Source organism: Rhincodon typus, chromosome 6, assembly GCF_021869965.1.
Source record: "Rhincodon typus isolate 14 chromosome 6, sRhiTyp1.1, whole genome shotgun sequence".
Classification (NCBI taxonomy): domain Eukaryota; kingdom Metazoa; phylum Chordata; class Chondrichthyes; order Orectolobiformes; family Rhincodontidae; genus Rhincodon; species Rhincodon typus.
The window spans coordinates 3,708,344-3,733,408 of record NC_063337.1 but is presented as its reverse complement, the minus strand read 5'-3'; the positions used below and the strand labels follow the sequence as shown (position 1 = coordinate 3,733,408).

Here is a 25,065-nt window from a genome sequence, read left to right as displayed (position 1 = left end):
GCTAGTATACGACATTGTGAGCAGCGTTGAGGACTCATTCTACATGCATCATACCTGCTCCAGTGCTAAGTCATGCAATCTAAACTAATTACATTTCTGCTTCTCACACGCTGCTGTAACCAGGAGATGAAACATTTTCTTCCTGGTAAATCTGTGAAATTAGGTCTTACCTTTCCATTGGGGCTGGATTTCTTAAATACTCTGAAAAACAAAGAGAAAGAGAGATAATGGAATGGTTGTCAGTACACAGAAATAGAACAGATTAGAATCCCTGCGGGGTGGAAGCTGGCCACTTGGCCCATCAAGTTCACACCAACCCTTCAAGAGCATCCCATCCAGACTCAAAATCCCATCCCATTTCCCTGTAACCCCACATTTCTCACAGCTAACCCACCTAGCCTGCACACTATGGGGCAATTTAGCATGGCCAATCCACCCTAACCTGCACATCTTTGGACTGTGGGAGGAAACGAGAGCACCCAGAGAAAACCCATGCCGACACAGGGAGAATGTGCAAACTCCACACAGACAGCTGCCTGAGGCTGGAATCGAACCCAGGTCCCTGGTGCTATGAGGCAGCAGTGCTAACCACCAATATTTTTAAAAAATTAATATTTCATGAGTTTTGAGTGTGGTGGCTGGGCCAACGTTTATCACCCGTCCCTAGTTGCCCCTTGAGAAGGCGGTGGTGAGCTGCCTTGTTGAAGTGTTGCAGTCTATGTGCTGTAGGTTGCCCCATAATCCTGCTGGGAAGGGAATTCCAGGATTTTGACCTAGCAACACTGAAGGAACAGCAATATGTTTCCAAGTCAGGATGGTGAGTGGTTTGGAGGGAAATTTGCGGGGTGTGGTGTTCCGTTTATCTGCTGCCCTTGTCCTTCTAGGTAGAAGTAGTCATGGGTTTAAAAGGGGTTGTCTGAAGATCTTTGGTGAATTTCTGCAGTGCATCTTGTAGATGGTATATAATGTTGCTGCAGAACGTTGGTGGTGGACAGACTGGATGCTTGTGGATGTGGTGTCAATCTAGCCGGCTGCATTGTCCTAGATGGTGTTGAACGTATTGAATATTGTTGGAGCTGCACCCATCCAGGCAAGTGGGAAGTATTCCATCATACTCCTGCCTTGTGCCTTGTAGATACATGGGCGAGTGATGTTTACGATTACCGGAAGACATAAAAGAGGGAAGGAAAGGGCAGTGAAAGGAACCACCATTGCACTGGTCATATTGGAGATACATTTTGAAATGTACAAGATGAGTCAGAGCTATACATCAGTCATTATTTTTATTGGGAACACAAACAGAAGTTGCTGGTAAAGCTCAGCAGGTCTGGCAGCATCTGTGAAGAGAAAATCAGAGTTAACGTTTCAGGTCCGGTGACTTGAAGGGTTCTGAGGAAGGGTCACTCGACCCGAAACGTTAACTCTGATTTTCTCTTCACAGATGCTTCCAGACCTGCTGAGCTTTTCCAGCAACTTCTGTTGTTGTTCCTGATTTACAGCATCCGCAGTTCTTTCGGTTTTTACTATTTTTATCGGTTTTGCTTTCTGGACAAGGGAGTGAAGTTTAGGTTAGGCACAAGCCTCCTCCTACTGCTCATCTTTAAACTCTGTCAATATGTCGTCTCATTTCTTCTCTCTCAGTTACCTGTGTCACATCCTCTCGAATGACTCTATTCACCAACAGGCAAAGATGAAGAGAAAGGCTGAGTTTAGAAACGAGCAGGTACCTTCATCAGAGCTCCAGGAATAGGTCAAATGACCCTCAGGCCTGTTGTGTCATTTAACAGGATCATGGCCGATCACAACCTGTTGACCCTCAAATGAATGGGACAACGAACATCAATAGTGGAACTCTGTGCCCAACTCCCCTTCCCTGACTTCCTGAACTCACAAACGTCATTCCCCAACACGTCCACCAGCTGATCAGAATCCACAGTCTGGTTGAAACCTCATCCCTGTTGCCCCTCATGTACCCATTCCACGATGGCCTATCCTGTCCACCTGCTGCCCACTTTCTCGGTGCGCTGTCTGGAGCAAACCCCCTGAGCAAGATCCACCAGCAAGAGACGCCTGTGAACCTAAGAATGGGAAAGACCCCAGTAAGTTCCGTAGAATGGCTGGCTTTGACTCACCGTAGAGAGAGTGATCCTGGCCATACAGGGTCACAGCAAAACAGGGTGTCTTCACAACTGAGCTCCAACCTTGAGGAAGGGTCACCGGACCCGAAATGTTAACTCTGATTTTTTTTTCACAGATGCTGCCAGACCTGCTGAGCTTTTCCAGCAACTTCTGTTTGTGTTCCAACCTTGAGGCCTCAGTACAAACCCCTTCTGCACTTGTGGAGAAAGTCAGAAGTCACGCGACGCCCCGTTATAGTCGAACAGGTTTATTTGAAATCACAAGCTTTCGGAGTGCTGCCCCTTCATTGTGATTTCAAATAAACCTGTTGGACTATAACCTGGGGTCGTGTGACTTCTCACTTTGTCCACCCCAGTCCAACACCAGCACCTTCACATCATGGCACTTGTGGAGAGACACAGACATTGTTGCACATCAATGGGCAGTGTCCCCCTCTATAGACAAATGGTGGATTAATCACCATAAACTCAGCAAATGAGGAGGCAATAGCTTTGGCTCCAGGATTTTGCATTTGCTGAATATTAATATTTGTTGATCAATGCTCTACAAATTCCACCTGCAAACAGACATATCAGAGGGGAACACAGCAGACAGCTGATTGCCTGGGGCAAAGTGCCCAGTTGTGGATGTGGATATAAGTCAAGGGTATTTCTGCTGAAGGACACTCCTATCGCCTTGCTTCTGAAGCCCCAACCCTTCCTCCCCCTGGTCACCATTGCTGGTAGTCCTCAAACACCCAAACCTTAGTTCTAGATCCATGGACACTCCAGTGGACCTTTCAGCAGCAAACAGGGCCTCCGACATCCAGCGTGGGTTGTGGGGATTAAGTGGGTGCTTGGGATCAGTGATGAGGGAGAGAGTGTACACGGGGCAGTGGGAGGGGGATTAAATGGGTGGGTAGGGTCATTGATGAGGGGGAGAGTATACACGGGGCTGTGGGAGGGGGATTAAATGGGTGGGTAGGGTCATTGATGAGGGGGAGAGTGTACACGGGGCTGTGGGAGGGGGATTAGATCGGTGGGTGGGGTCAGTGATGGGGGCGAGAGTGTACATGGGGCTGTGGGAGAAGCTGTGTGATGAGTCATCCTATTGCTGTGATTCGCTGTAAGAATTGTCGAGGTAGCTCGACAGATAGATCCAGGATAATTGCTTCATGACAATGCACTCGTAAATGGAAAGGTTTTGTTGAGTGCGCAAGCTTCTTGTGCATTCATTGCGATCAGCTGGACAATATCCTGTAGAAATTGCTGTGATGTATATTAACGAGGCTATACAGGATGCTCAAACAGCATATTTACTTACTTTTGCGATAAATGATTTAGCTCCTGTCCTTCAAGCCTCCATCATCAAAGCCTCATTGTCTAAGTCACAATCACTGGCTTCTATCAAGGAGACCAGGTAAACATTTCACCAAGGTTTCCCAGCAGGAGAAGAAAGATTTGCATTTGTATAGTTTCAGAGATAGTAGGAACTGCAGATGCTGGAGAATCTGAGATAACAAGGTGTAGAGCTGGATGAACACAGCAGGCCAAGCAGCATCAGAGGAGCAGGAAAGCTGACGTTTCGGGCCTAGACCCTTCTTCAGCTGTGTTCATCCAGCTCTACATCTTGTTATCTCTGCATTTGTATAGTGCCTTTTATGACCTCAGAGCCCCCAGCAATGCTTTGCAGCCAACGCAGCACATTCCAATAACGTTGTAAAGTTGCAAATGTCACAAGCCAATTGCACACAGCAGGTTCCTAAAAAAAGGTAAGATGATAACCGATCAGATCGTCTTTCCAGAACATCCCAGAATGTTCAGGGCAACGACTGGTGATTTTTTCCAAATTAGTCTTTGGTATTCACCAACGTCATTATGGTTTCCTCTGCATTGGGCAGACCAAGCCCAGACTGTGTAATCACTTTGAGGAATAAGAACATATGAACCAGGAGCAGGAATAGGCCATTCAGCCTCTCGAGCCTGCTGAACTGAATCACAACTGATCTCATCTCGGCCTCAACTCAACTTTCCTGCCCATTCCCCAAAACCCTTCAACCCTTTGCTAATAAAAAAAAATCGGTTTATCTCCTCCAAAATATTCTGTGTCCCAGTGTTCATCCTTAACTCTATATCCGCTCAGAGCACAAGCAGGTCCCTCAGAATCCAATCGCAACTAATTTTTGTTCTTACTCTACACTTTCTGTGCTTGGCCTCGGGTAGTGTTCTAATGAAGCAGGTCACAGGCTGAGAATTCTGGGGGGAATAGCTCACCTCCTGGCTGCCCAAAGCTTGTCCACCATCTGCAAGGCACAAGTCAACAGTGTGAGGGAATCCTCCCCACTTGCCTGGATGGGTGCAGCCCCAATAACACTCAAAAAGCTGGACACCATCCAGGTCAAAGCAGCCCACTTGTTTGGCATCCCATCATTGCCCTTTGAGCATCCACTCTCTCCACCACCGATACTCAGTAGCAGCAGTGTGTACTATTTACGAGACGTGCTCCAGAAATTCACCAAAGATCCTCAGATAGCACCTTCCAAACCCATGACCACTTCCATCTAGAAGGACAAGGGCAGCAGATACATGGGAACACCACCCCCTGCAAGTTCCCCTCCAAGCCACTCACCATCCTGACTTGGAAATATATCGCTGATCCTTCACTGTTGTTGGGTCAACATCCTGGAATTCCATCCCAAAGGGCATAATGGGTCAACCTACAGCACATGGTCTGCATTGGTTCAAGAAGGCAGCTCACCCCCACCTTCTCAAGGGGCAACTGGTGATAGGCAATAAATGATGACCCCGCCAGCGGTGCCCACATCTTTTGGATGAATTTAAAGAAAAGTATTTTTAGATCAATTTAGTTTCAGCATTGTGTTTAAAAACAATGAATGCAGGCATAAGAAAACGTATATTCGATTGGAAGCAACAATCCCTCCATGCTGTGTAGCTGCGCATTTTGGCCAATGCTAGAAATTGGAAACAAACACAGAGAAAGATGGAGAAACTCAGCAGGTCTGGCAGCATTTGTGGAGAGAGAAATAGGGTTACCCTTTCAAGTCAAGTGTGAGTCTTCTTAAGAACTGAAGACATGGTACTTGAATGTTAACTCTGTTTCGCTCTCCACAGATGCTGCCAGATCTGCAGAGTTTCTCCAGCAATTTCTGCTTTTACGCCCCAGAGCTTTAGCTGGGCATCTGGGTGGTTAGTCCAGTAAAGGTAAAGTTGCTCTGGTCTTACTAGACCAGAGGGCTGCTCTCTCCTTAAAGAAAGTCAGAAAGTCACACAACACCAGATTATTTTCCAACAGGTTAATTTAAAATCACAAGCTTTTGTAGCACTGCCCCTTCGCCAGGTGACAGAGCCGTACTCACCTGTTGAAGGAGCAGCGTTCTGAAAACTTGTGATTTTAAATAAACCCGTTGGACTATAACCTGGTGTCATGTGACTTCTGACCTTGTCCACCTCAGTCCAACATCAAAATCTCATCATCATGGCACTTGACAGAGAGAGAGGGGTGGGGGGAAGTGAAAGAGACAACTGGTGGAGGTTTAACCTGACAGTCACCATTTCTTAGGTGAGGGGAAAGGCTGAGAAGGAAGATCCTTCATAGTAACCTCAGCTGGTTCAGGAATTGAAAACACACTGTTCACATCACATTGGATTGGAAACCAGTCATCCAACCAACTGAGCAATCACTGCCCCAACATTCACTTCAATACTTCAAGAGCTTGACCTTATATATTAGGTAGGGGAGGAATTGGTGGAAGATGGGGAAGGGTTGGTGGAGGATGAGGGCAAGTTGGTGGGTTTGATTTAACATCTAATCTGAATGGCCACACACCCAACGATGTATTACAAAGGGAACCTGAAATATCTAAACAAGACAATGTTGGCACTCAGGCAAATATAAGGGAGCCAATGTTCATTGCAATTAGCTGTTTGTGTGAGAAGCTCTGGAATAGATCTGGCTTGTACAAAAAGCACATCGCAGTTTCCTGATAACTGGCAGAAAACTGCAATCAGAGGTGTTGAATCACGAGTTCGAGAATGCAAGCGCCGCATCTGCAACGCCCTCAATACAGCTCCAACAAAATAACAGTGCATGCTGTTTGAGAGACGGGAAATACAATTGCACAGGAAATAACTTCCAGCTGCTTCGCGCTATCACTTAATTTTCATTGCAATTTAATATTTTCCCCATGTTTCCATCTCTGAGATAAGGCATAGAGATAAGAATATTACAGAATCCGCAGGACAGGTACTGAATTAGCAAGAGATTAAACACTCCCAGCACTGCCTTATCAAACAATCCCACAACAAGTAAAGCACAGAGTTAAGACAAGGAGTAAAGCTCTCTCAACTCTTTCAAACTGAAAGTAAAGCTACCTAAACACAGTCCTCCATCAAACATTCCCAGGGCGGCGACAGCAGGGTTGATATAAAGTAAAGCTCCATCTACTCTTTTAAACAGAAAGTAAATATCCCTTGATACTTTTTCAAATGAACACTCCCTGGACAGGGACAGCACAGGCTTAGATGCATAGTAAAATACCCTCTATTCTGTTAAACTAAAAGGAACGGGAAGGTAAAGCTTTTTCTACACTGGCCCCTATAAACACACCCACGACAGGGACAGCACAAGGTTAGATATTGGGTAAAGCACTGTTTACACAGTCCCCATCAAATACTGTCAGGACAGGGACAGCACAGGGTTAAATACAGAGTAAAGATCCAGAGAACAGTTCCATCTTTGTCAATCTATCCTAATCACCAAAGTTTCTCACTCCTCAGACCATTCTTGTCAATTGCTTCTGCACTCTCCCCAAAGTATTCACTTCTTTCCTATAAAGTCAAACCCACAACTAAATGCAAAACTCCAGCTTAGATCGAACAAGTGTCTCATAGATGGTCGACATCACCCCCTTACTGTTGTAATCCATGTCCATATTAGTAAAGCCAAGGACACTGTACACTGTAGTAACTGCTCTCTAGAACCACCCTGCCACCTTCAATGATCTGTGCAAATAATCAGGTCCCTCTGCTCCTCCAAAGGTAGAATGAGGCATTCTCCCAGTACAGACCCTTCGATAGCATGGCACTCCCTCAGTACTGACCCTCCGACAGTGTCCGCTCCCTCAGCACTGACCCTCCAACATTGCAGCGCTCCCTCAGTACTGACCCTCTGACAGTGCGGCGCTCCCTCAGTACTGACCCTCCGACAGTGCGGCGCTCCCTCAGCTCTGACCCTCCGACAGTGCGGCACTCCCTCAGCACAGACCCTCTGATAGTGCGGCACTCCCTGAGTACTGACAGTGCAGCACTCCCTCAGTACTGACCCTCCAACAGTGCAGCACTCCCAACTCGAAGCTCTGCCGTTTACAATGAAGCCTAAAAAAGCCTTCATGCTTTTATTCATTTGTTGCCTCTTGTCCATTTCCTATAATGACGCGTCAAGTTTATTTGTACCCCTTTCTTGTGCTGACTCTGTTAAAGCCATATCAAGTCCCAACCACACTTCTTCTTCTTTCTCGCACACACACACACACACAAACACACACCTTCAGGCCTTGGATGTGCCTCATTGTTTCCTTCGTGCATGTTGGATCAAATGTTCTGGCATCCACTAAACTTGGGGTATCATCACAATTCAAATAGCATTGGGTCAACAGCAAGCATCCACCAATGGTGCTTCTCATTACAGAGTAGCTTGCACTGCAACAGGGGTGGTAGTGAATTGGTGGTGATATCAGCGGATGTATAATCCAGAAGCTGCCTTAAACGATTTTGAACGTGTGCTCAAATCCCAAGTCGGTAGCTGGTGGAAGTTAAACTCAATAAATAAATCTGGAATTGAAACTTAGTCTCAATGATAGTGACACTGACAACTGTCATCAATTGTTGTTAAAAATCCATCAGGTTCACTCATGCCCTTTCAGGAAGGAAACTGCCATCCTTACCCGGTCTGCCCCACATGTGGCTCCAGACCCACAGCAATATGGGTGACTTGTAACTGCCCTCTGAAATGACCAAGCAGGGCAATTAGGGATGAGAAACCAATGCTGGCCTTACCAGCGATACCTACATCCCATAAAAGAATTAAAAAGAAGGAATAAAACAAAAATATGTCACAGGCAGCAGTCGATCAACATGGTGGGGCATCACAGCACCTGTCTTTTCTCTCTCTCAGGAAATTCATGAAGTGGCAAAAGGTGACAGGGCTATGGGGAAAAAAGAGGAGTTGGAACTGCTCTTGCAGCAAGCTAGTATAGATAGAATGGACTGAATGGCCAGCTCCTGCTCTGGGGCATTCTACAGTTCCATGATAATTAAAACAGACTGACATTTGATCTCATTTTCAAGATCTCTTGGTGCCAAATCAAAGTGATTCAAACATTCTTAATTGTAACAAAAAGAGACTGATGGAATATTCACTGCAGGGGTAAGGCACTATCATGCATATCTTCTTACTTTGATTTGCCGTCGTCTCGGCAACGTTGGCTCACATCAGGTGCAGTGCACCAGAAAGGGTTCGGATTAATGAGATGAGGTGCTTTGATGTTTTAATACTTTGGAATCGAGTTATCTGCAAAAAGCATTCAGCTGTGACTGGGGGCCCAGCTACAATGTCTGACCTAACTTGGAGCTGAATTTGAATTCACGTAGGTCACATTATGATTAGGGAATGTGATCTAAGTGTTTACAGGAATCAATTCATCGAGTTACATTGAATCTACCGCATAGAATCAGGCCATTCGACCCAACTGGTATGTGCTGGTAATTATGATCTACATAAGTCTCCAATCTTCTTCCTTTAGGATCCTCACGAATTCTTTCTATTCCTTTCTCTCTCATACAAACACACAAAAATAGGTTACAAGAGCAGAGATAGACTATACACCCCTCTTCAGCCTGCTCCACCATTCAATAAGACCATTACTTATTGGTTTATGTTTCAAAGTTCCCCTCCAAGCCACTCCCCATCCTGACTTGGAAATATATCTCCGTTCCTTCACTGTCGCTGGGTCAAAATCCTGGAACTCCCTCCCTAAGGGCATTGTGGGTCTATCTACAGCACATGGACTACAGCGATTCAAGGAGGCAGCTCACCCCCACCATCTCAAGGGCTACTAGGGACGGGCCAGAAATGCTGGCCCAGCATTCCACATCGCACAAATGAATAAAAAAAATTCCACATTCCCTTCTACCCCTGTGTTCCATAGCAAAAACAGAAATTGTTCGAAAAACTCAGCAACTATGTGAAGTGCAAAGGAAGCGATAAAGAAACTTTGTCACACAATGAAGTTGTGGGGGTCTGGAATGCACTGCCTGGAAACGTGGTGGAGCAGGTTCAATTAAGGTATTTAACAGGGGCATTAGATGGTTATTTGGATAGAAATGGTGAAATGGTGGAAATATAGGAAAAAGGCAGGAGGTTGTAACTAAGGGATAGTACCAACGCTGACACAAGAGGCTGAATGGCCTCATTTGACAGCATAACAATTCTGCAATTTTGTGGTAGTGAGATGCATCTTCTCACAACTCTGTGTGTAAAGAGGTTTCTCCTGAATTTCTGAGTAGGCTTATTAACAACTGTCTTATATGAACCTTTCGTGCAGTATGAAGGGAGCAATGTAGAGTTGATGGTGCTATCTATTGGATGAGACATTAAAGAGGTTCAATCCCTGCCCAACTGTGTGGATGTAAAATACCCAACTGCCACTATTTCAGAGAAGAGTAAGGGGAGCTCTCCATGGTACGGTGGTCAATATTTCACCCTCTGTCAATCATAACAGCAGACAGACTATCTGGTCATATTCACACTGCTGTGAGGGAACTTGCCATGTGCAAATTGGCCTCTGTGATTCTTACATGCTAACATGGATATGAACATAGAAGTTAGGAGGAGGGGAAGGCCATTCAGCCCCTCGACCCTGTTCCAGCATTGAATAAGATCATGGTTGATCTGATTGTAACCACAAACCCAACAGCCACCTGCCCCATTATCTTTTCAACCCCTTACTTATCTTGAGCTTCTCCTATGTCCTTACCCCAAGCCCCACACTCCAGGCCTCGTCTGGTATTTGAGCATGACTTCAATTTGTCAATTTGACCAGTTGGTAATCATCACACTTTGTCAGACACTCAACGACTTTATCAATTGGTTATCTATGAAAGCCCTTTGAAGGATTCTATCAGGCTGGTATTCTCAAAATGCTGTGCTCTGCTACAGGGTCATGGTCTGCTTGCTCATGGTCTGCTATTACACACAACCCATTGTTAGCCACGAACAGTCACCATTAATAGCTATTCACTCTCCTAATCTGACTATTACCTACTCCTTTGTCTGTCCAACTGTTCTTGTCTCTCTTTAGGCTCTATCTCCACCTATCGTTTACTCCTTACCCCACCAAACCCCACCCTCTCCACCGCAATAACCCTATGTTCTGCATAAAAACCAACGTCCTCCGAGTTACCATCAGTTTTGAGGAAGGTCACTGGACCTGAAATGTTAACTCTGCTTTCTCTCCATAGATGCTGCCAGACCTGCTGAGTTTTTCCATCAATTTCTGTTTTAGTTTCTGATTTCCAGCATCCACAGTTCTTTCAGTTTTTATTAAGAATCCGTCCAACTTTGCCTTAAAAATATTCAAGGACTTTGCGTCCACCACTTTTTCAAAAATGAGAGCTCCAAAGATCCATGACCCTCCAAGAGAAAAACTCACCTAACCTCTGATCTAAATGGGCAATGCTATCTTTGTAAACAGTGACCTCTAATTCTAGATTCTTCAACAAACAGAAACATCCACTCCACACCCACTCCCAGGATCTCTCAAGATTTCATATTTTTCAATCAAGTTGCCTCTTACTCTTCGAAACTCTAGTGGATACAAGCCTGGCCAGTCCAGCCTTTCCTCATAAGACAACCCACCCATTCTAACACACTCAAAACTGAGCTTACACAATGCAGCTGCACAAGTTCACCAGGTCAACAATCAACCAGCAAGATTCGAATGCAGCTCCAAGTCAAAGATACCCAAGTGTGTGGAGTCTCAGTCTCGGGAAGGTTATTCCATCAGGATCTGTCAAACCACCTACACCTTATACAGACTCTTACATTTTCCACTTACCGTTGCTGTGTGAATTGTTTTGCAACTCAAATACATACAGTGGGTTGGTTAGCTCAGTTGGCTGGATGGTTGATTTGCAATATAGAGTGATGCCAAGAGCATAGACTCAATTTCCACACTGGCTGAGGTAACGGTGGCAGACCCTCATTCTCAACCTCTCCTCTTAACTGAGATGTGATGGCCCTCAGGTTAAACTCATCACCAGTCATTTCTCTTTCTAATGAGAGAGCAGCTGTATTGTCTTGTTAAGACTATGGTGACTTTACCTTTAATATATATCCGTTGTCGAATGTAATTTTATCTTGGTTAAAAAAAGGGCATGTATTCTTCCTTGAAGAGCTCTGTTGCTTTTTCAGCCAGGTATGCTAACAGCCAAGGTTAAGGATGAAAGCGCACAAGCAAGTATCCTGTGCGGGTCAGCAGAAACAAGCTCAAAACAAGCCACACAGTTATCTGTAAATGTTGCAGGCTGAGCTTCTATAAGATTTTCAAGGAGACTGAATTCATGCTACTAACTTGTGTTACTGATCAAGGACATGAGCAGTATAGCAACCTCTGCCTTTACCTCATTTCCTACCAGTTGGGGCAATGTTGGTGGATTGACACTGTGTTAGTAGCCCAGTGGCTCAGGCTAGTTATCTGGGAACATGGGCTCAAATCCCAGAACTGCAGCTGGTAAAATTTTAAACACGAATGAACTGGAAGCAAATCTAAGTGATAGTGACCATATAACCACTGTGACTTATCATAGCAACCTAGATCTCTAATCTGCCATCCTTTTCTGGTCTGACCTACATGTGACTCCAGGCACAGGCAATGTGGGTAACTCTCAACTACGTTCTGAAACAGCCAGACTAGCCATTCAGTTCAACTGCAATTAGGAATGGGTAACACTTCGTCCACATCCCATAAAGAATTTTCAAAAATCCATTAATTGGCTGTTTCAACCATCACAGATTTCAGTTGTGCAATTAAAAGTCTCGTGACCGTGGCTCCTGGATTACTTGTAGCACGCGAATCCCAAAATAATGATGGGCTGTGGCCTCTGAGCTGGGTGGTTTTGATTTGATTTATTAATGTCACGTACACCAAGGTAGAGCGAAAAGTGTTGTCTTATGTGCTTTACAGACAGATCATTCTATACAAGTCCATCATGGGTGTCTGCTCAAGTTCCACTCCAGAGGGCTGAGTACAAAATCCAGGCAGAAGAAGGCAAACGCACTCCTGAGGAAGAACTGCGCTATCAGAAATGCCATCTTTCTACTGTGATGCCAAAACCAGGGCCCTATCAGTCGAGGTAGAAGACCTCATGGCTCCTATTCCAAAGGAGAGCATTAGATTTATTGACCAGTGGCCTGCATCGATATTTTCTAATCAACCTATTCAGGGAAGTTAGTATGAGCTTCTAGTGGGACTTGAACTTGGGCCTCCTGGCTCAGAGGTAAGGACACTACCACGTGTCCACAACAGCCTCTTGACTATACTGCAGAAAATGGCACAGTGGCTCAGTGGTTAGCACTGCTGCCTCACAGCACCAGGGACCCAGGTTCGATTCCAGATTCGGGTAACTGTCTGTGTGGAGCTTACACATTCTCCCCGTGTCTGCGTGGGTTTCCTCTGGGTGCTCCGGTTTCCTCCCACAGTCCAAAGATGTGTAGGTTAGGGTGGATTGGCCATGCTGCATTGCCCACAGCACTCAGGGATGTGCAGGCTAGGTGGGTTAGCCATGGGAAATGGTCAGTACGGACCTGTTGTGCTAAATAGCCTGTTTTTGCACTTAAGGTGTTATATGGTTCTAATTGGCAGTCATTACCCATTTGTTTTCTGTGGGAGTTTGGTGTCCACAAGTGGCTGCTGTGTTTCCTACATTACAGCAGTGACCACACTTCAAAAGTTTCAAATTAGCTCCAATTACATGAGGCCACAGCTAGGGTTGACTGAAACTGCATTGTCTTGAAATGTGCAAGTACCTTCCCTGAGTTTTCAACTATTTTTGTTTAAAATGATTAAAATGGAAAATACCTCGCTTAACTGGTTTGAATGTATGTTATATAAAATGTTTAATTAATAGCCCAGCCATGCTACATCAAAAATTAATGCCTTCATAATCAAATTTAATGCCTTACAGCCTATACTGCACCCACCGAAAACTAGCTGTGGATGGTAAACTGTGGTTAAAATGTCAATATCTCACAGTTGTTTAATTTCAGCAGTGAAACATAGTTTGCCAGTGAAAATACATCGTTTTCCGAGCTGGAATGTAGGTATTCTTATTTCTATTCATTTCTACATCCCAGTTAGGAAGAGAGATAGTTGGACTACAATTGAGAACAACAATCTACCCTGAGTCCATGGAATGGAAACCCATATGAAGTTTAATAAGCTGTACATCATCCAGATCAAAACAGCCTATTTGATTAGCACTCCCACTTCCAACTTCAACATCCACTCCCTCCACCAGCGCCGCGCAGTAGCAGCAGTGTGTACCATCTACAGAATGAACTGCAGAAATTCGCCAAGGCTCCATAGACAGTACCTTCTAAACACATGACCACTTGCATCTAGAAGGACAAGAGAGGACGATACATGGGAAGACCACCCCCTGCAAGTCCCCCTCCAAGCCACTCACCATCCTGACTCACAAATATATTGTCGTTCCTTCACCATTACTGGGTCAAAATGCTGGAATTCCCTCCCTAAAGACGTTGTGGGCCTATCTGTAGCACATATAGCAGTTCAAGGCAGCTCACCATCTTCTCAAGGACAAGTAGGAATGGGGAATAAATGCTGGCCCAGCTAGTGAAACCAGTGAATGAATAAATTGGTCGAAAGCCAACAGAATAGCAGTGACACTAGCTCCTGGTTTAAATGTCGGGGAGACTTGGATGTCTCAGTGACCAGTCACTCTGAGCTGGTTTAACAACCACCAGATAGTACAACTGGACTGAGGAGGGCAGATCTGTAGCTGGTGGGATTTAACCCTGATAAATGTGAGGTGGTGCAGATTGGAAGTAGTGACAAGACAAGGGAGAACTCAATGAATGGCAGGACACTAGGAAGCTCAGAGGAACAGAGGGGTTTTGGGGTGCTTATTCACAAGGTGATAGGACAGGTTAAGAGGGTAGTTAAGAAGGTCTATGGGACACTTACCTTTATCAGTTAAGGACAGATTATAAGAGCAGGGAGGTGATGTTGGAGCTGTACAGGACTTTGGTTAGGTCATAGCTGTGTGCAGTTCTGGTTACCGCTCTATAGGAAGGATGTGCTTGCACTGGAGGGGGTGCAGACAAGATTCACCAGGATGCTGCCCCCAGATGGAGCAGTTTAGTGATGAAGAGAGACTGGGTAAGCTGAGTTTGTTTTTTTTTAAGAGCACAGAAGGTTGTATTGTGCAGAACCTTGTGAGGGGCATGGACAGGGTGAATAGTATTAGTCAAAGAGCCAATAACTAGGGAGTATAATTTTAAAATGCAAGTCAGGAGGTTAGAGGGGACTGGAGGAAAATATTTTTCACCCAAAGGGTGGTGGGATCTGGAACGAACTGGTAGTTGGGGTGAGGAACCTCAAACTGTAAAACATGTATGAAAGAGCACTTGAAATGTCATAGCATTCAAGGCCATGGGCCGAGAGCTGGAAGGTGAGATGAGTGTGGATTTAACAAGGCTTTGGTGGTACAGACAATGGGCTGAAGGCCTCTTTCATACTGTATGACTCTATGATGTTTTGACCCATATGAATGTTCAAGACTGAAGCTCACTACCACCTTCTCAAGATAAACTACAAATGGACAATAAATGTTGATCCAGCCAGAGACACCCACATCCCATGAATGAATAACAAAAAAAAGTCCTGGCTCTAAGAGCCGCCATATTTGAGGGCTGTGGGCCATTTAATTGTTCTCTGTCATCCCAGCAGTGCCACCAGGAGTGATGGTCACTGCTGGAACTGCATCCAGCACCCAATGCTGAGTAGCTGCAGAGACAGATTTCTGTGTGTGTTCGTATGTGTCCACAAATCCCAGAACGTGGGAGAGACAGAGAGTGTGTGTGAGTGAGGGGAGAGATAGAGAGAGAGGGAGAGAGGGGAGAGAGTGTGTGTGTGTGTGTGTGTGTGTGTGCCTGAGAGAGTGTGTGTGTGTGTGTGTGCACATGACTGTGTGTATGTGCTAGAGAGGGTGTGTGAGCATGTGTGTGTCTATGAGAGAGAAAGAGGGTCTGTGTGTGTGCGTGTGTGTGTTTGTGTGAGAGTGAGAGAGATAGAGAGAGATAGAGAGAGAGAGAATCTAGTGTGGTGGAGTCACCTGTAGTGTGATATGAACCCAAGATCCCAGTTGATGCCACCCTAATGGGTATGGAACATGGCTATCAGCCTCTGCTCAGCGACTCTGCATTGTTGTGTATCCCAAAGTCCAACTTGGAGGACGTTTACCCAACGATCCAAGGAAGAATGTCCTTGACCGGTGAAGTGCTCCCCCACTGGGAGGGAACGTCCCTGTCTGGCGACTGTTGCACAGTGTCCATTTCATCCGTTGTCATAGCGTCTGCATGGTCTCACCAATATACTGTGCCTCGGGGCATCTTGCCTGCAGCGTATGAGATAGACAGTGTTGGCCATAATGACCTCCCAGAAGACAGAAACGGGAAATGACCAATAGAGTACCCTTCGTCGCCCAGTACTTCTCCAGAGCGGAGAAACTACGCTATGTTCTTCACAGCCTTCAACATGTCATTATGATGAGCATCTCGCCAAGACCTTCCCCACGCCTCCCAATTCTCACCTTCAAACAACCGCCAAACCTTAAACAGACCGTTGTTCACAGCAAACTCCCCAGCCTTCAGGACAACATCGACCACAACACCATACAACCCTGTCATGACAACCTCTGCAAGACATGCCAGACCATTGACATGGACACTATCATCACACGTGGGAACTGCCCATCACGTACAAGGCAGATACTCATGTGACTTGGTCAACGTCTATCTCATACACTGCAGGCAAGGGCGCCTTGAGGCACAGCACATTGGTGAAACCATGCAGATGCTACGAGAATGGGTGAATGGGCACCGTGCAACAATCATCAGACGGGGTGTTCACTCCCATTTGGGGAACACTTCAGCAGTCAAGGACATTCGGCCTCAGATCTTTGGGTAAACGTTCTCCAATGCAGGCTTCGCAATACACTACAGAGCAGAGTTGCCAAGCAAAGGCTGATAGCTAAGTTCCATACCCATGAGGATGGCCTCAACTGGGATCTTGGGTTCATGTTGCATGACAGGTGACCTCACCACACTATACACTCACACGCGCGCGCACACAAACACACACACACACACACACACACATATAAATCCATGGGGTGAATTTGCATTTGCAAATTTGTAATTGCAGATACGTTCTATTTTGTTCAAAAAGCATACGATTTGTAGACAGTCAATGTGGCATTTTATTAATTCCTACTTTTGAAATAAAACCAGTCTGACTCCAAACACAGACAGATTCGAAACAAGGCCTCACACCTAAAATGTATCGTCTGACCTGAGATGTCACCTCTGGTATACTGATAAAACCTTTAGGTATCTCGGGGCAGTGACTTGGAAGATATTCTGGAATTTGCATATTAATCAATCGAAACCTGCATCTCCTTTCAAACTGATTAAAGATTTAACAGCCATCATAGGTTTATTCAATATATTCACATCAGTTCTCTGACCCTTTGATCTTTTGTTTATAAATTCTGTGTCTGATGCCACTTCTCTCACTAACACCCGAAGAAGGAGCGAGACTCCGAAAGCTTGTGTTTTCAAATAAACCTGTTGGACTATAACCTGGTGTTGTGTGATTTTTGACCTTGTCCACCCCAGTCCAACACTGGCACCTCCACATATTGGCGCTGTGTAGGACTTTGTCAGGCTACAGCTGGGCTACCAGTGTCCAGTTCTGGTCACTGCACTATAGGAAGAATGCGATTGCCCTGGAGAGGGTGTGTTGGTGGGGAGCAGAGGTAATGCAGGGAAGTGCCTAAAAAGGAGGGACACACCTGCCTCCAACAGTCCCTGTAATGGTCGTTGGAAATTTGTTTTAACTATTGGTGGTGTGAGGAAGCCATTAATTGGCCCAAGGGTGCATAGACCATGTAAGACCCCAAATCTTTGGACTTGTACTCTCTATTTGCTCACCTCTGTATTAACATGATATTAATTTTATCATGATAACAGTCCGTTAGACACTGTCATCTCTGCAGCGTGTCCTTACCACAAACATTTAAAAACATGACAATGATCGTCCTGAAACACAGCACTCAGCCATTTAGGAGATTACTTATGGGCCAAGGCACATTAATAGTGATTTTTAAACTATTCTATGTGAAATATCATGCAAAAAATTGATGTGTTCCTGGAGGGTCCCTGTAAATGTTGCATTTTTGAGCAGGATATCTTTGTAAATGTTGACATAATCTTAAAGGGAATCCTGTAAATATCAGCACACTCTTAAGTGGAATCCTCGTAAAAATGGATACATTCTTAGGGTGAATTCTCTAAATATTGACACACTTTTAATTGGAGTCCCTGTAAATATTGATACATTCTTAAGTGAAATCCTGTAAATATTGATACACTTAAATAGAATCCTGTAAATATTGATATATTCTTAACGGGAGATCTTGTAAATATTGTTACATTGTTAAGTAGAATCTTGAAAATATCGATACATTCTTAATGGGAATCCCTGTAAATATTGATATATTACAGAAAGAAAATGTGTGTATAGTTTGATACATACATACAAATTCAGAGCATGAGTAGGAATCATCGATAGACTCCAAAGGGGGAGTCCATGTAAACATCAATTAATCCTTGAGGTGAAATTATTGCAAGTATTAATGCAATCCTGAGGCTTGATAGAGGATCTTGTATATATTCACAGCCTCACCAACGTTTACAAATGCATCATAAAAAGCATTCTATCAGGATGCATAACAACCTAGTTTGGCAATTGTTCTGCCCAGGACCATAAGAGACTACAGAAACTTGTGTGCACAGCCCAGACCATCACGGAAGCCAACCTCCCATCCACAGACTCCATCTACACTTCTCGTTGCTGCAGAAAGGCTGCCACATCATTGACCACCTGGTAATGCTGTCCTACAATCTCATCCGTCAGGCAGAAGATACAGAAGCCTGAACACACGCACCAACAGGTTCAAGAACAACGTCTTCCCTGCCGTTATTAGACTGATGAATGGACGTCTCTAGCTTCAAATAATGTTGATATTGTTTTGTGCACTTCCTGTGCAGCTGTAAGCTTGTTTGCCTTGCTCTGTCTAAGCACTGTGTGATCTCTATGTCTTTGTTTGCTATGATCTGCCTGTACTGCTTGCAAAACAAAGCTTTTCATTGTACTTAGGTACATGTGACTACAATAGATCAAATCAAATCGAATCAGAATGAGACTCTGGTCAAATAATAATAAACTCTTTGGCTTCGGGGAATCCAATACAAGTATTGATAAAACCTCAAGAAACGCTCCTGTTATGATTATTAGAACAGCAAATGGGAATGGCCTGTGATACTGAGGCAACCACAAGGGACAAGTATTGAAACATAGAGGGAGACTGCCAAAAGCTACAATTGAATCTTCACCACACTGTCAGGCAACACATTTCAGGTCCCAACCACTCACTGCATTAAAAAAAAATTCCTCACGTCTCCATTGCTTCTTTTGCTAATCACCTTAAATCTATGTGCTCTTGTTCTCCCTCTCTACTTCGAGAAGAACCTTGATGATTTTGAACACCTTGATCAAATCTCCTCACTGAGGAGAACAAGACCAGCTTCATCAATCTATCTAAGTGACTGAAGTCCCTTATTATCAGATGCATTCTCAGGAATATTTTCCTCGCACTCCCTAAACTCTTCACATCCTTCCCAATATTTTGACTGTGAATATTATTTAAATGGAGAAAACTTCAGAAAGCTACAAAACAGAGGGATTTTGGAGTCCTTGTCCAAGATTCACAAAAATCTAGCATCCAAGTTCACTGGGTAATACAGAAGGCAAATGGGATGTTGGCCTTTAGTACAAGCAGAAAAGTAGGAAAGTTTTGCTAAAACTATACAAGACTCTGGTTAGACCACAACTGTGAACAGTTTTGTGACCCTTCTCGAAGGAAAGGCAGGCTGGCCTTGGAGGCAGTCCAGGGAAGGTTCACCAGGTTGACAGCAGGGATGGAGGGATTGTTTTATGAGGAGAGGTTGAGCAAGTTGAGCCTGTACTCATTGGATTTTAGAAGAATGAAAGGTGACCTTATTGAAACATAGAAGATTCTTAGCGGATTTGACAGGGAAGACATGGAAAGGTTAGAGACAAAACAAAACTGCAGATGCTGGAACCCAAGGTAGACAAACAGGAGGCTGGAAGAACACAGCAGGCCAGGCAGCATCAGGAGGAAAGGAGTAGTCAATGTTTCAGGTATTACCCTTCTTCAGGACTGGACGTGGGGGTAGGGGAAGCTGCAGATAATGGGGTGAGGTGAAGGGGTGGAGGCGGAATGGTGGTGATAGGTGGGCACTGGTGCTAGGTACGACATGGTTGGTCGATAGGAAGGATCAACCAGGTCAATGGGAGGGACCAACAAAGTCGTACGTACTACCAGTGTCCACCTATCACCACCATCCAGCCTCCACCCCTTCCCCCCCCTCTTTATCTACAGCTCCCCCTACCCCCACATCCAGTTTGTTTAGATATGGAAATGTTGTTGCACCCTGGGGGTGAGTCCGGGACTGGAGGACATCATCTCAGAAGAAGGCATTGCACATTTAAGCCAGGGATGAGGAGTAATTTCTTCTTTCAAAGGGTAGTGAATCTGTGGAATTCTGTATGGCAGAGGTTGCTGAAGTTGGGTCATTAAGCTCATTCAAGGCTGAGAGAGACAGATTTTTAATCAGTAAGGGAGTCAAGGATTATGGGGACCTGCTGATTTTCTCCAGGATGTTTTAAACTTGTCAATCATTTTCCATTGTTCTGGCATGAATTGAATTTCAACTTTTCTGGTTTGAATGTTGCTCCATTACTTTTCAGATACCAATGCATTAAGCTGAGTTGAGCTGCATATTTTAAAGAGGTAATTGAGGGGTTATTGTGGTGCAGTGGTAGTCATAGAATTGTTGAGACCTACAGCACAGAAAAGGCCCATCGGCCCATCATGTTGTGCTGGTAAACACCAACCACCTAACTATTCTAATCCCATGGCCCAGCACTTGGCCCATAGCCATGTCTGCCTTGGCATCACAAGTTCACATCTAAGTACTTCTTCAATGTGATGAGGGTTTCTGTCTCTCCCTCCCCTACAGGCAGCGAGTTCCAGATTCCCACCACCACAACTGTAGGTAAAACTGTTTTTCCTCATATTCCCTCTAAACATTCTGACCCTTACCTTCAATCTACGCTCCCTGGTTAATGATCCATCCATCAAGGGAAAAATTTCTTCCTGTATACCCTGTCTATGCCCCTCATAATTTTAAGTATCTCAATCATGTCCCCTCCCAGTCTCCTTTGCTCTAAGGAAAACAATCCCAGTGTGTCCAACGTCTCCTCATAACTGAAACTCTCCAGCCCAGGCAACATCCTGGTAAATCTCCTCTGCACCCTCTCCAGCGCTGTCACATCTCTCCTATAACGTGGATTCCAGAAATGCACACAATACTTGAGTTGTGGCCTAACCAACATTTAATACAATGTCCCTATCCAAAGCCAGGAGATTTAGGCTGAGGTCCTACCTTCTCCAAAGGTGTGTAATGACATTTTTGAACTGATTGACTTGAAAAACATCTACAGATTTCAGTCAGGAGTGGCTGTAGGAATCACAGTGATTATTAAACTCATTGGGTGATAAAGGTAAGATCTTCAAAAAGGTTCATGAAATAGATTTGCAACTTAGAGTCATAGAATGATAGAGATGTACAGCACAGAAACAGACCCTTCATCCAACTCGTCCATGCCAACCAGATATCCTAAATTAATCTACTTGCATTAACCAGCATTTGGCACATATCCCCCATAAACCCTTCCTATTCATATACCCATCCAGATGCCTTTTAAATGTTGTAATTGTACCCACCTCCACCACTTCCTCTGGCAGCTCATTCCATACATGCACCACCCTCTGCTTGAAAAAGTTGCCCCTTAGGTCCCTTTTAAACTTTTCCCCTCTCACCATAAACCCACGCCCTCTAGTTTTGGACTCCTTGGGGAAAAGACCTTAACTATTCATCATATCTATGCCCCTCATGATTTTATAAACTTCTATAAGATCACCCCTCAGCCTTCAATGATCCAAGGAAAATAGCCCCAATCTATTTAGCGTCTCCCTTTGGTTCAAATCCTTCAACCCTGGCAACATCCATCTAAGTCTTTTCTGAACCCTTTCAAGTTTCACAACATCCTTCCAAAGCAGGGAGACTAGAATTGCTCACAGTATTCCAAAAGAGGCCTAACCAATGTCCTGTACAGCTACAACGCGACCTCTAAACTCCCACACTTAATGCAGTGACCAATAAAGGCAAGTGTACCAAATGCCTTCTTCTCTAACAAAAACAGAAGTTCCTGCAATAGCTCAGCAGGTCTGGCAGCATCTGTGATGAAAATTTCAGAGTTAACGTTTCTTCAGAACTCAGCTGAGGTTTTCCAGCAATTGCTGTTTTTGTTCCTGAGTTACAGCATTCACAGTTCTTTTGGTTTTTATTTTGCCTTCTTCTCTATCCTGTCAACCTGTGACTTCAAATTCAAAGGAACTATGAACCTGCACTCCAAGGTCTCTTTGTTCAGCCACACTCCCAGGACCTTACCATTAAGTGTATAAGTCTTGCCCTGATTTGCCTTACCAAAATGTAGCATCTCACACTTATCTAGATTAAACTTCATCTGACACTCCTCGGCCCATCGGATCAAGGTCCCATTGTATTGGTTTACACAAATGAAAAGCAACTCATCATTTTCATGACCAACTTTATAATTCCAATTGTTTCTCTCAATTTGCATTTACATTCCCTCAACAGTCAATGTGGGATTCAAACTTATCTCTTCAGCACTAACCGAGACACTAGGATTCATTAGACGAATACAGTCCCCCTGTGCTACCTTCCCTCTACAGACATGGTTTGAGACTGTGGGTTTGACATGAGCACAGTCTGCAAGGAACTCCCTGCAAATTGTAATACTACTCCAAACAGGAATTTTTGTAAATATTAACAAAACCTCAAAGACATTGAAGCAAATGTCAATAAAATCTTAAGAGGAAATGTAGACTACAGGAGAGATTTCTGAAAACGTTTATAAAACGTCATGGGGAAAACCATCCATACATTCATAAAATCCTATGGGGAAGTCCTGAAAACATTGGTACATTTTTCAGAATCAGTTCCTGCCTGAACGTAACGACACACAAATCCCTGCAATCCCTTCAGTGTTAGGAAGCATTGCAACCCACAAAAGATGATAGGGATTTGGAACAATGAGCTGTTGTCACCAGATCAGTTGTTAATCTTAAATCTGTGATCGAGAATTTTTTGATAAGTAAAGGTATTAATGGATAGGAGCCAAAGGCAGGTATATGGAGTTGGTCACTGAGCAGCCATGATCTCATTGAATGATGGATGGGCTCAAGGGGCTGAATGGCCTACTTCTGTTGCTATGTTCTTTCAGGGGAATGCTGCCTAATATACATACACACCTGATGGGAGAATTCCTAATGACAATTGACACCAGGTGAGAGGCAATTCCTGCAAATATTATTACATTTCCAATTAAACGTCTTGCAAATACTGATCCATTCCCAAGAAGAATTCTTGCAAATTTTAAATTTTTAAAAATTAATTTATTTGTTCACAGTCTGGCTTGGCCAGCATTTAAATTTCCATCCCTAGTAGCCGTTGAGAAGGAGGTGGTGAGCTGCCTTCTTGAACCACTGCAATCCATGTGCTGTAGGTGGACCCATAATTCCCTTTGTGAGGGAATTCCAGGATCTTGACCCAATGACACTGAAGGAATGGCAATATATTTCCAAGTCAGAATGGTTTGTGTCTCAGAGGAGAACTTACAGGTGGATGGTATTCCCATCTATCTCCTGCCCTTGTCCTTCGAGATGACAGAGGGTGTGTGCATGAACACATAGCAGGAATGGGCCATTCAGTCCCTTGGGCCTGCTTGACCATTCAGTAAGATCATGACTGATCTGATTTTAGCATCATTACCACATCTCTGTGCATCTCTTTCACCCTCTCACCTTACAAGAATGTAACAAGCTGTACCTAAAAATTAGTTAGGATGCTGCTTCCACCTCTTTGATAGAGCCTACGAGCTGTGTGGGGAAACTCTTATCAATCTCTCTATAGAGCTCATTGAGTCTGAGTTCCCTTGGCAAACAGGCAATGGCCTTCCCAACTGGAACTCATCACCTGAGCCCTTTGTAAAGCAGAACCAGAAGGCTCTCTTCTGGTGCAGAGATAGTGTCCTTACACCTACACGGAGAGGGTGGGAAGATGTGATTGAGGGATACAGGGAGAGGATGGTTGGGATGGAGGGATATGGGGACAGGGTGGCAAATGGGATTGAGGGACACAGTTGGGGGTGGGTGGGATTGAGAGATATAACAAAGTAACCCACTGAGTAAAATCAAATCAGGGTTTGGCAGTAAATTCTGGCAAAATCCAAATCTCGAGAACAAATGAATCACAGGATCACAGAGCACTAATGGTGCAGAAGGAGGCCATTCAGCCCATCTCGCCTACCCTGGCTCTATTATCCAGCGCCAATCTCCTGTCTTTTCCCCACATCCCTCCACACCATTTCCACCCGAATAACCATTGTCTGGAAAGGAGTAATAAAAACAAAAACAAACCGGCCGGATGAATGGAGAGATTGAATGAGTTGTCGAACAGCTCATTAAATAAACCCAGGGCATCTCAAATTCAAGTGTTGTTGTACAGAATTATGTCACATATTGCTGAGATGACATGAAGCAGTTTGGTGACTGGGTTTTAAAAGTTATTATGTCACCCCCTCACCCTGTACACAGCCATCTTCAACAACAACTTACATCTACATTGCGCCTGTAGGAAAATATCTCGAAACGGTTGACAGAATTGATTATTAAATAGAATCTAACAATAAACTGCTTTAGGAGATCTGAGGGCAGGTGACAACAAAGCATTGGGCCAGGGCAGCTGAAGGAACGGACACCAATGGCGGAACAAAGACAGTGAGAAAAACACAAGAGGCCAGAATTAGAACTGCATGGATAGGGAGGGGAGTAGGGACTGGAGGAGGTTACAGAGATAAGGAGGGGTGTAGGGGCTGTAAGAGGTGACAGAGAAAGGGAGGGGAGTAGGGGCCAGAGGAGGTGACAGAGATAGGGAAACGTGTAGCAGCTGGAGGAGGTGACAGAGATAGGGAGGGGGTGTAGGGGCTGGAGGAGGTGATAGTGATAGGGAGGGAGGTAGGGGCTGGAGGAGGTTACAGAGATAGGGAGGGGTGTAGGGGCTGGAAGAGGTAACAGAGATAGGGAGGGGAGTAGGGTCTGGAGGAGGTGACAGAGATAGGGAGGGGGGTAGCAGCTGGAGGAGGTTACAGAGATAGGGAGAGGTGTAGTGGCTGGAGGAGGTGACAGAGATAGGGAGGGGAGTAGGGACTGGAGGAGGTGACAGTGATAGGAAGGGGTGTAGGGGCTGGAGGAGGTGACAGAGATAGGGAGGGGTGTAGGGGGCTGGCAGAGGTGATAGTGATAGGGAGGCATGTAGGGGCTGGAGGAGGTGACA

At 44.8% G+C, this 25,065-nt stretch overlaps 1 protein-coding gene across 1 annotated transcript in view; it reads right to left on the bottom strand.

Moving 5' to 3' along the window:
* arrb1 (arrestin, beta 1) overlaps positions 1–25,065 on the bottom strand; it is a 110,953-nt gene that overhangs the window by 45,801 nt on the left and 40,087 nt on the right. Inside the window, exon 2 of the mRNA XM_048597860.1 lies at positions 171–201. Coding sequence (XP_048453817.1) covers positions 171–201 — 31 coding nt within the window. The remainder of the gene's footprint in view (positions 1–170; positions 202–25,065) is intronic.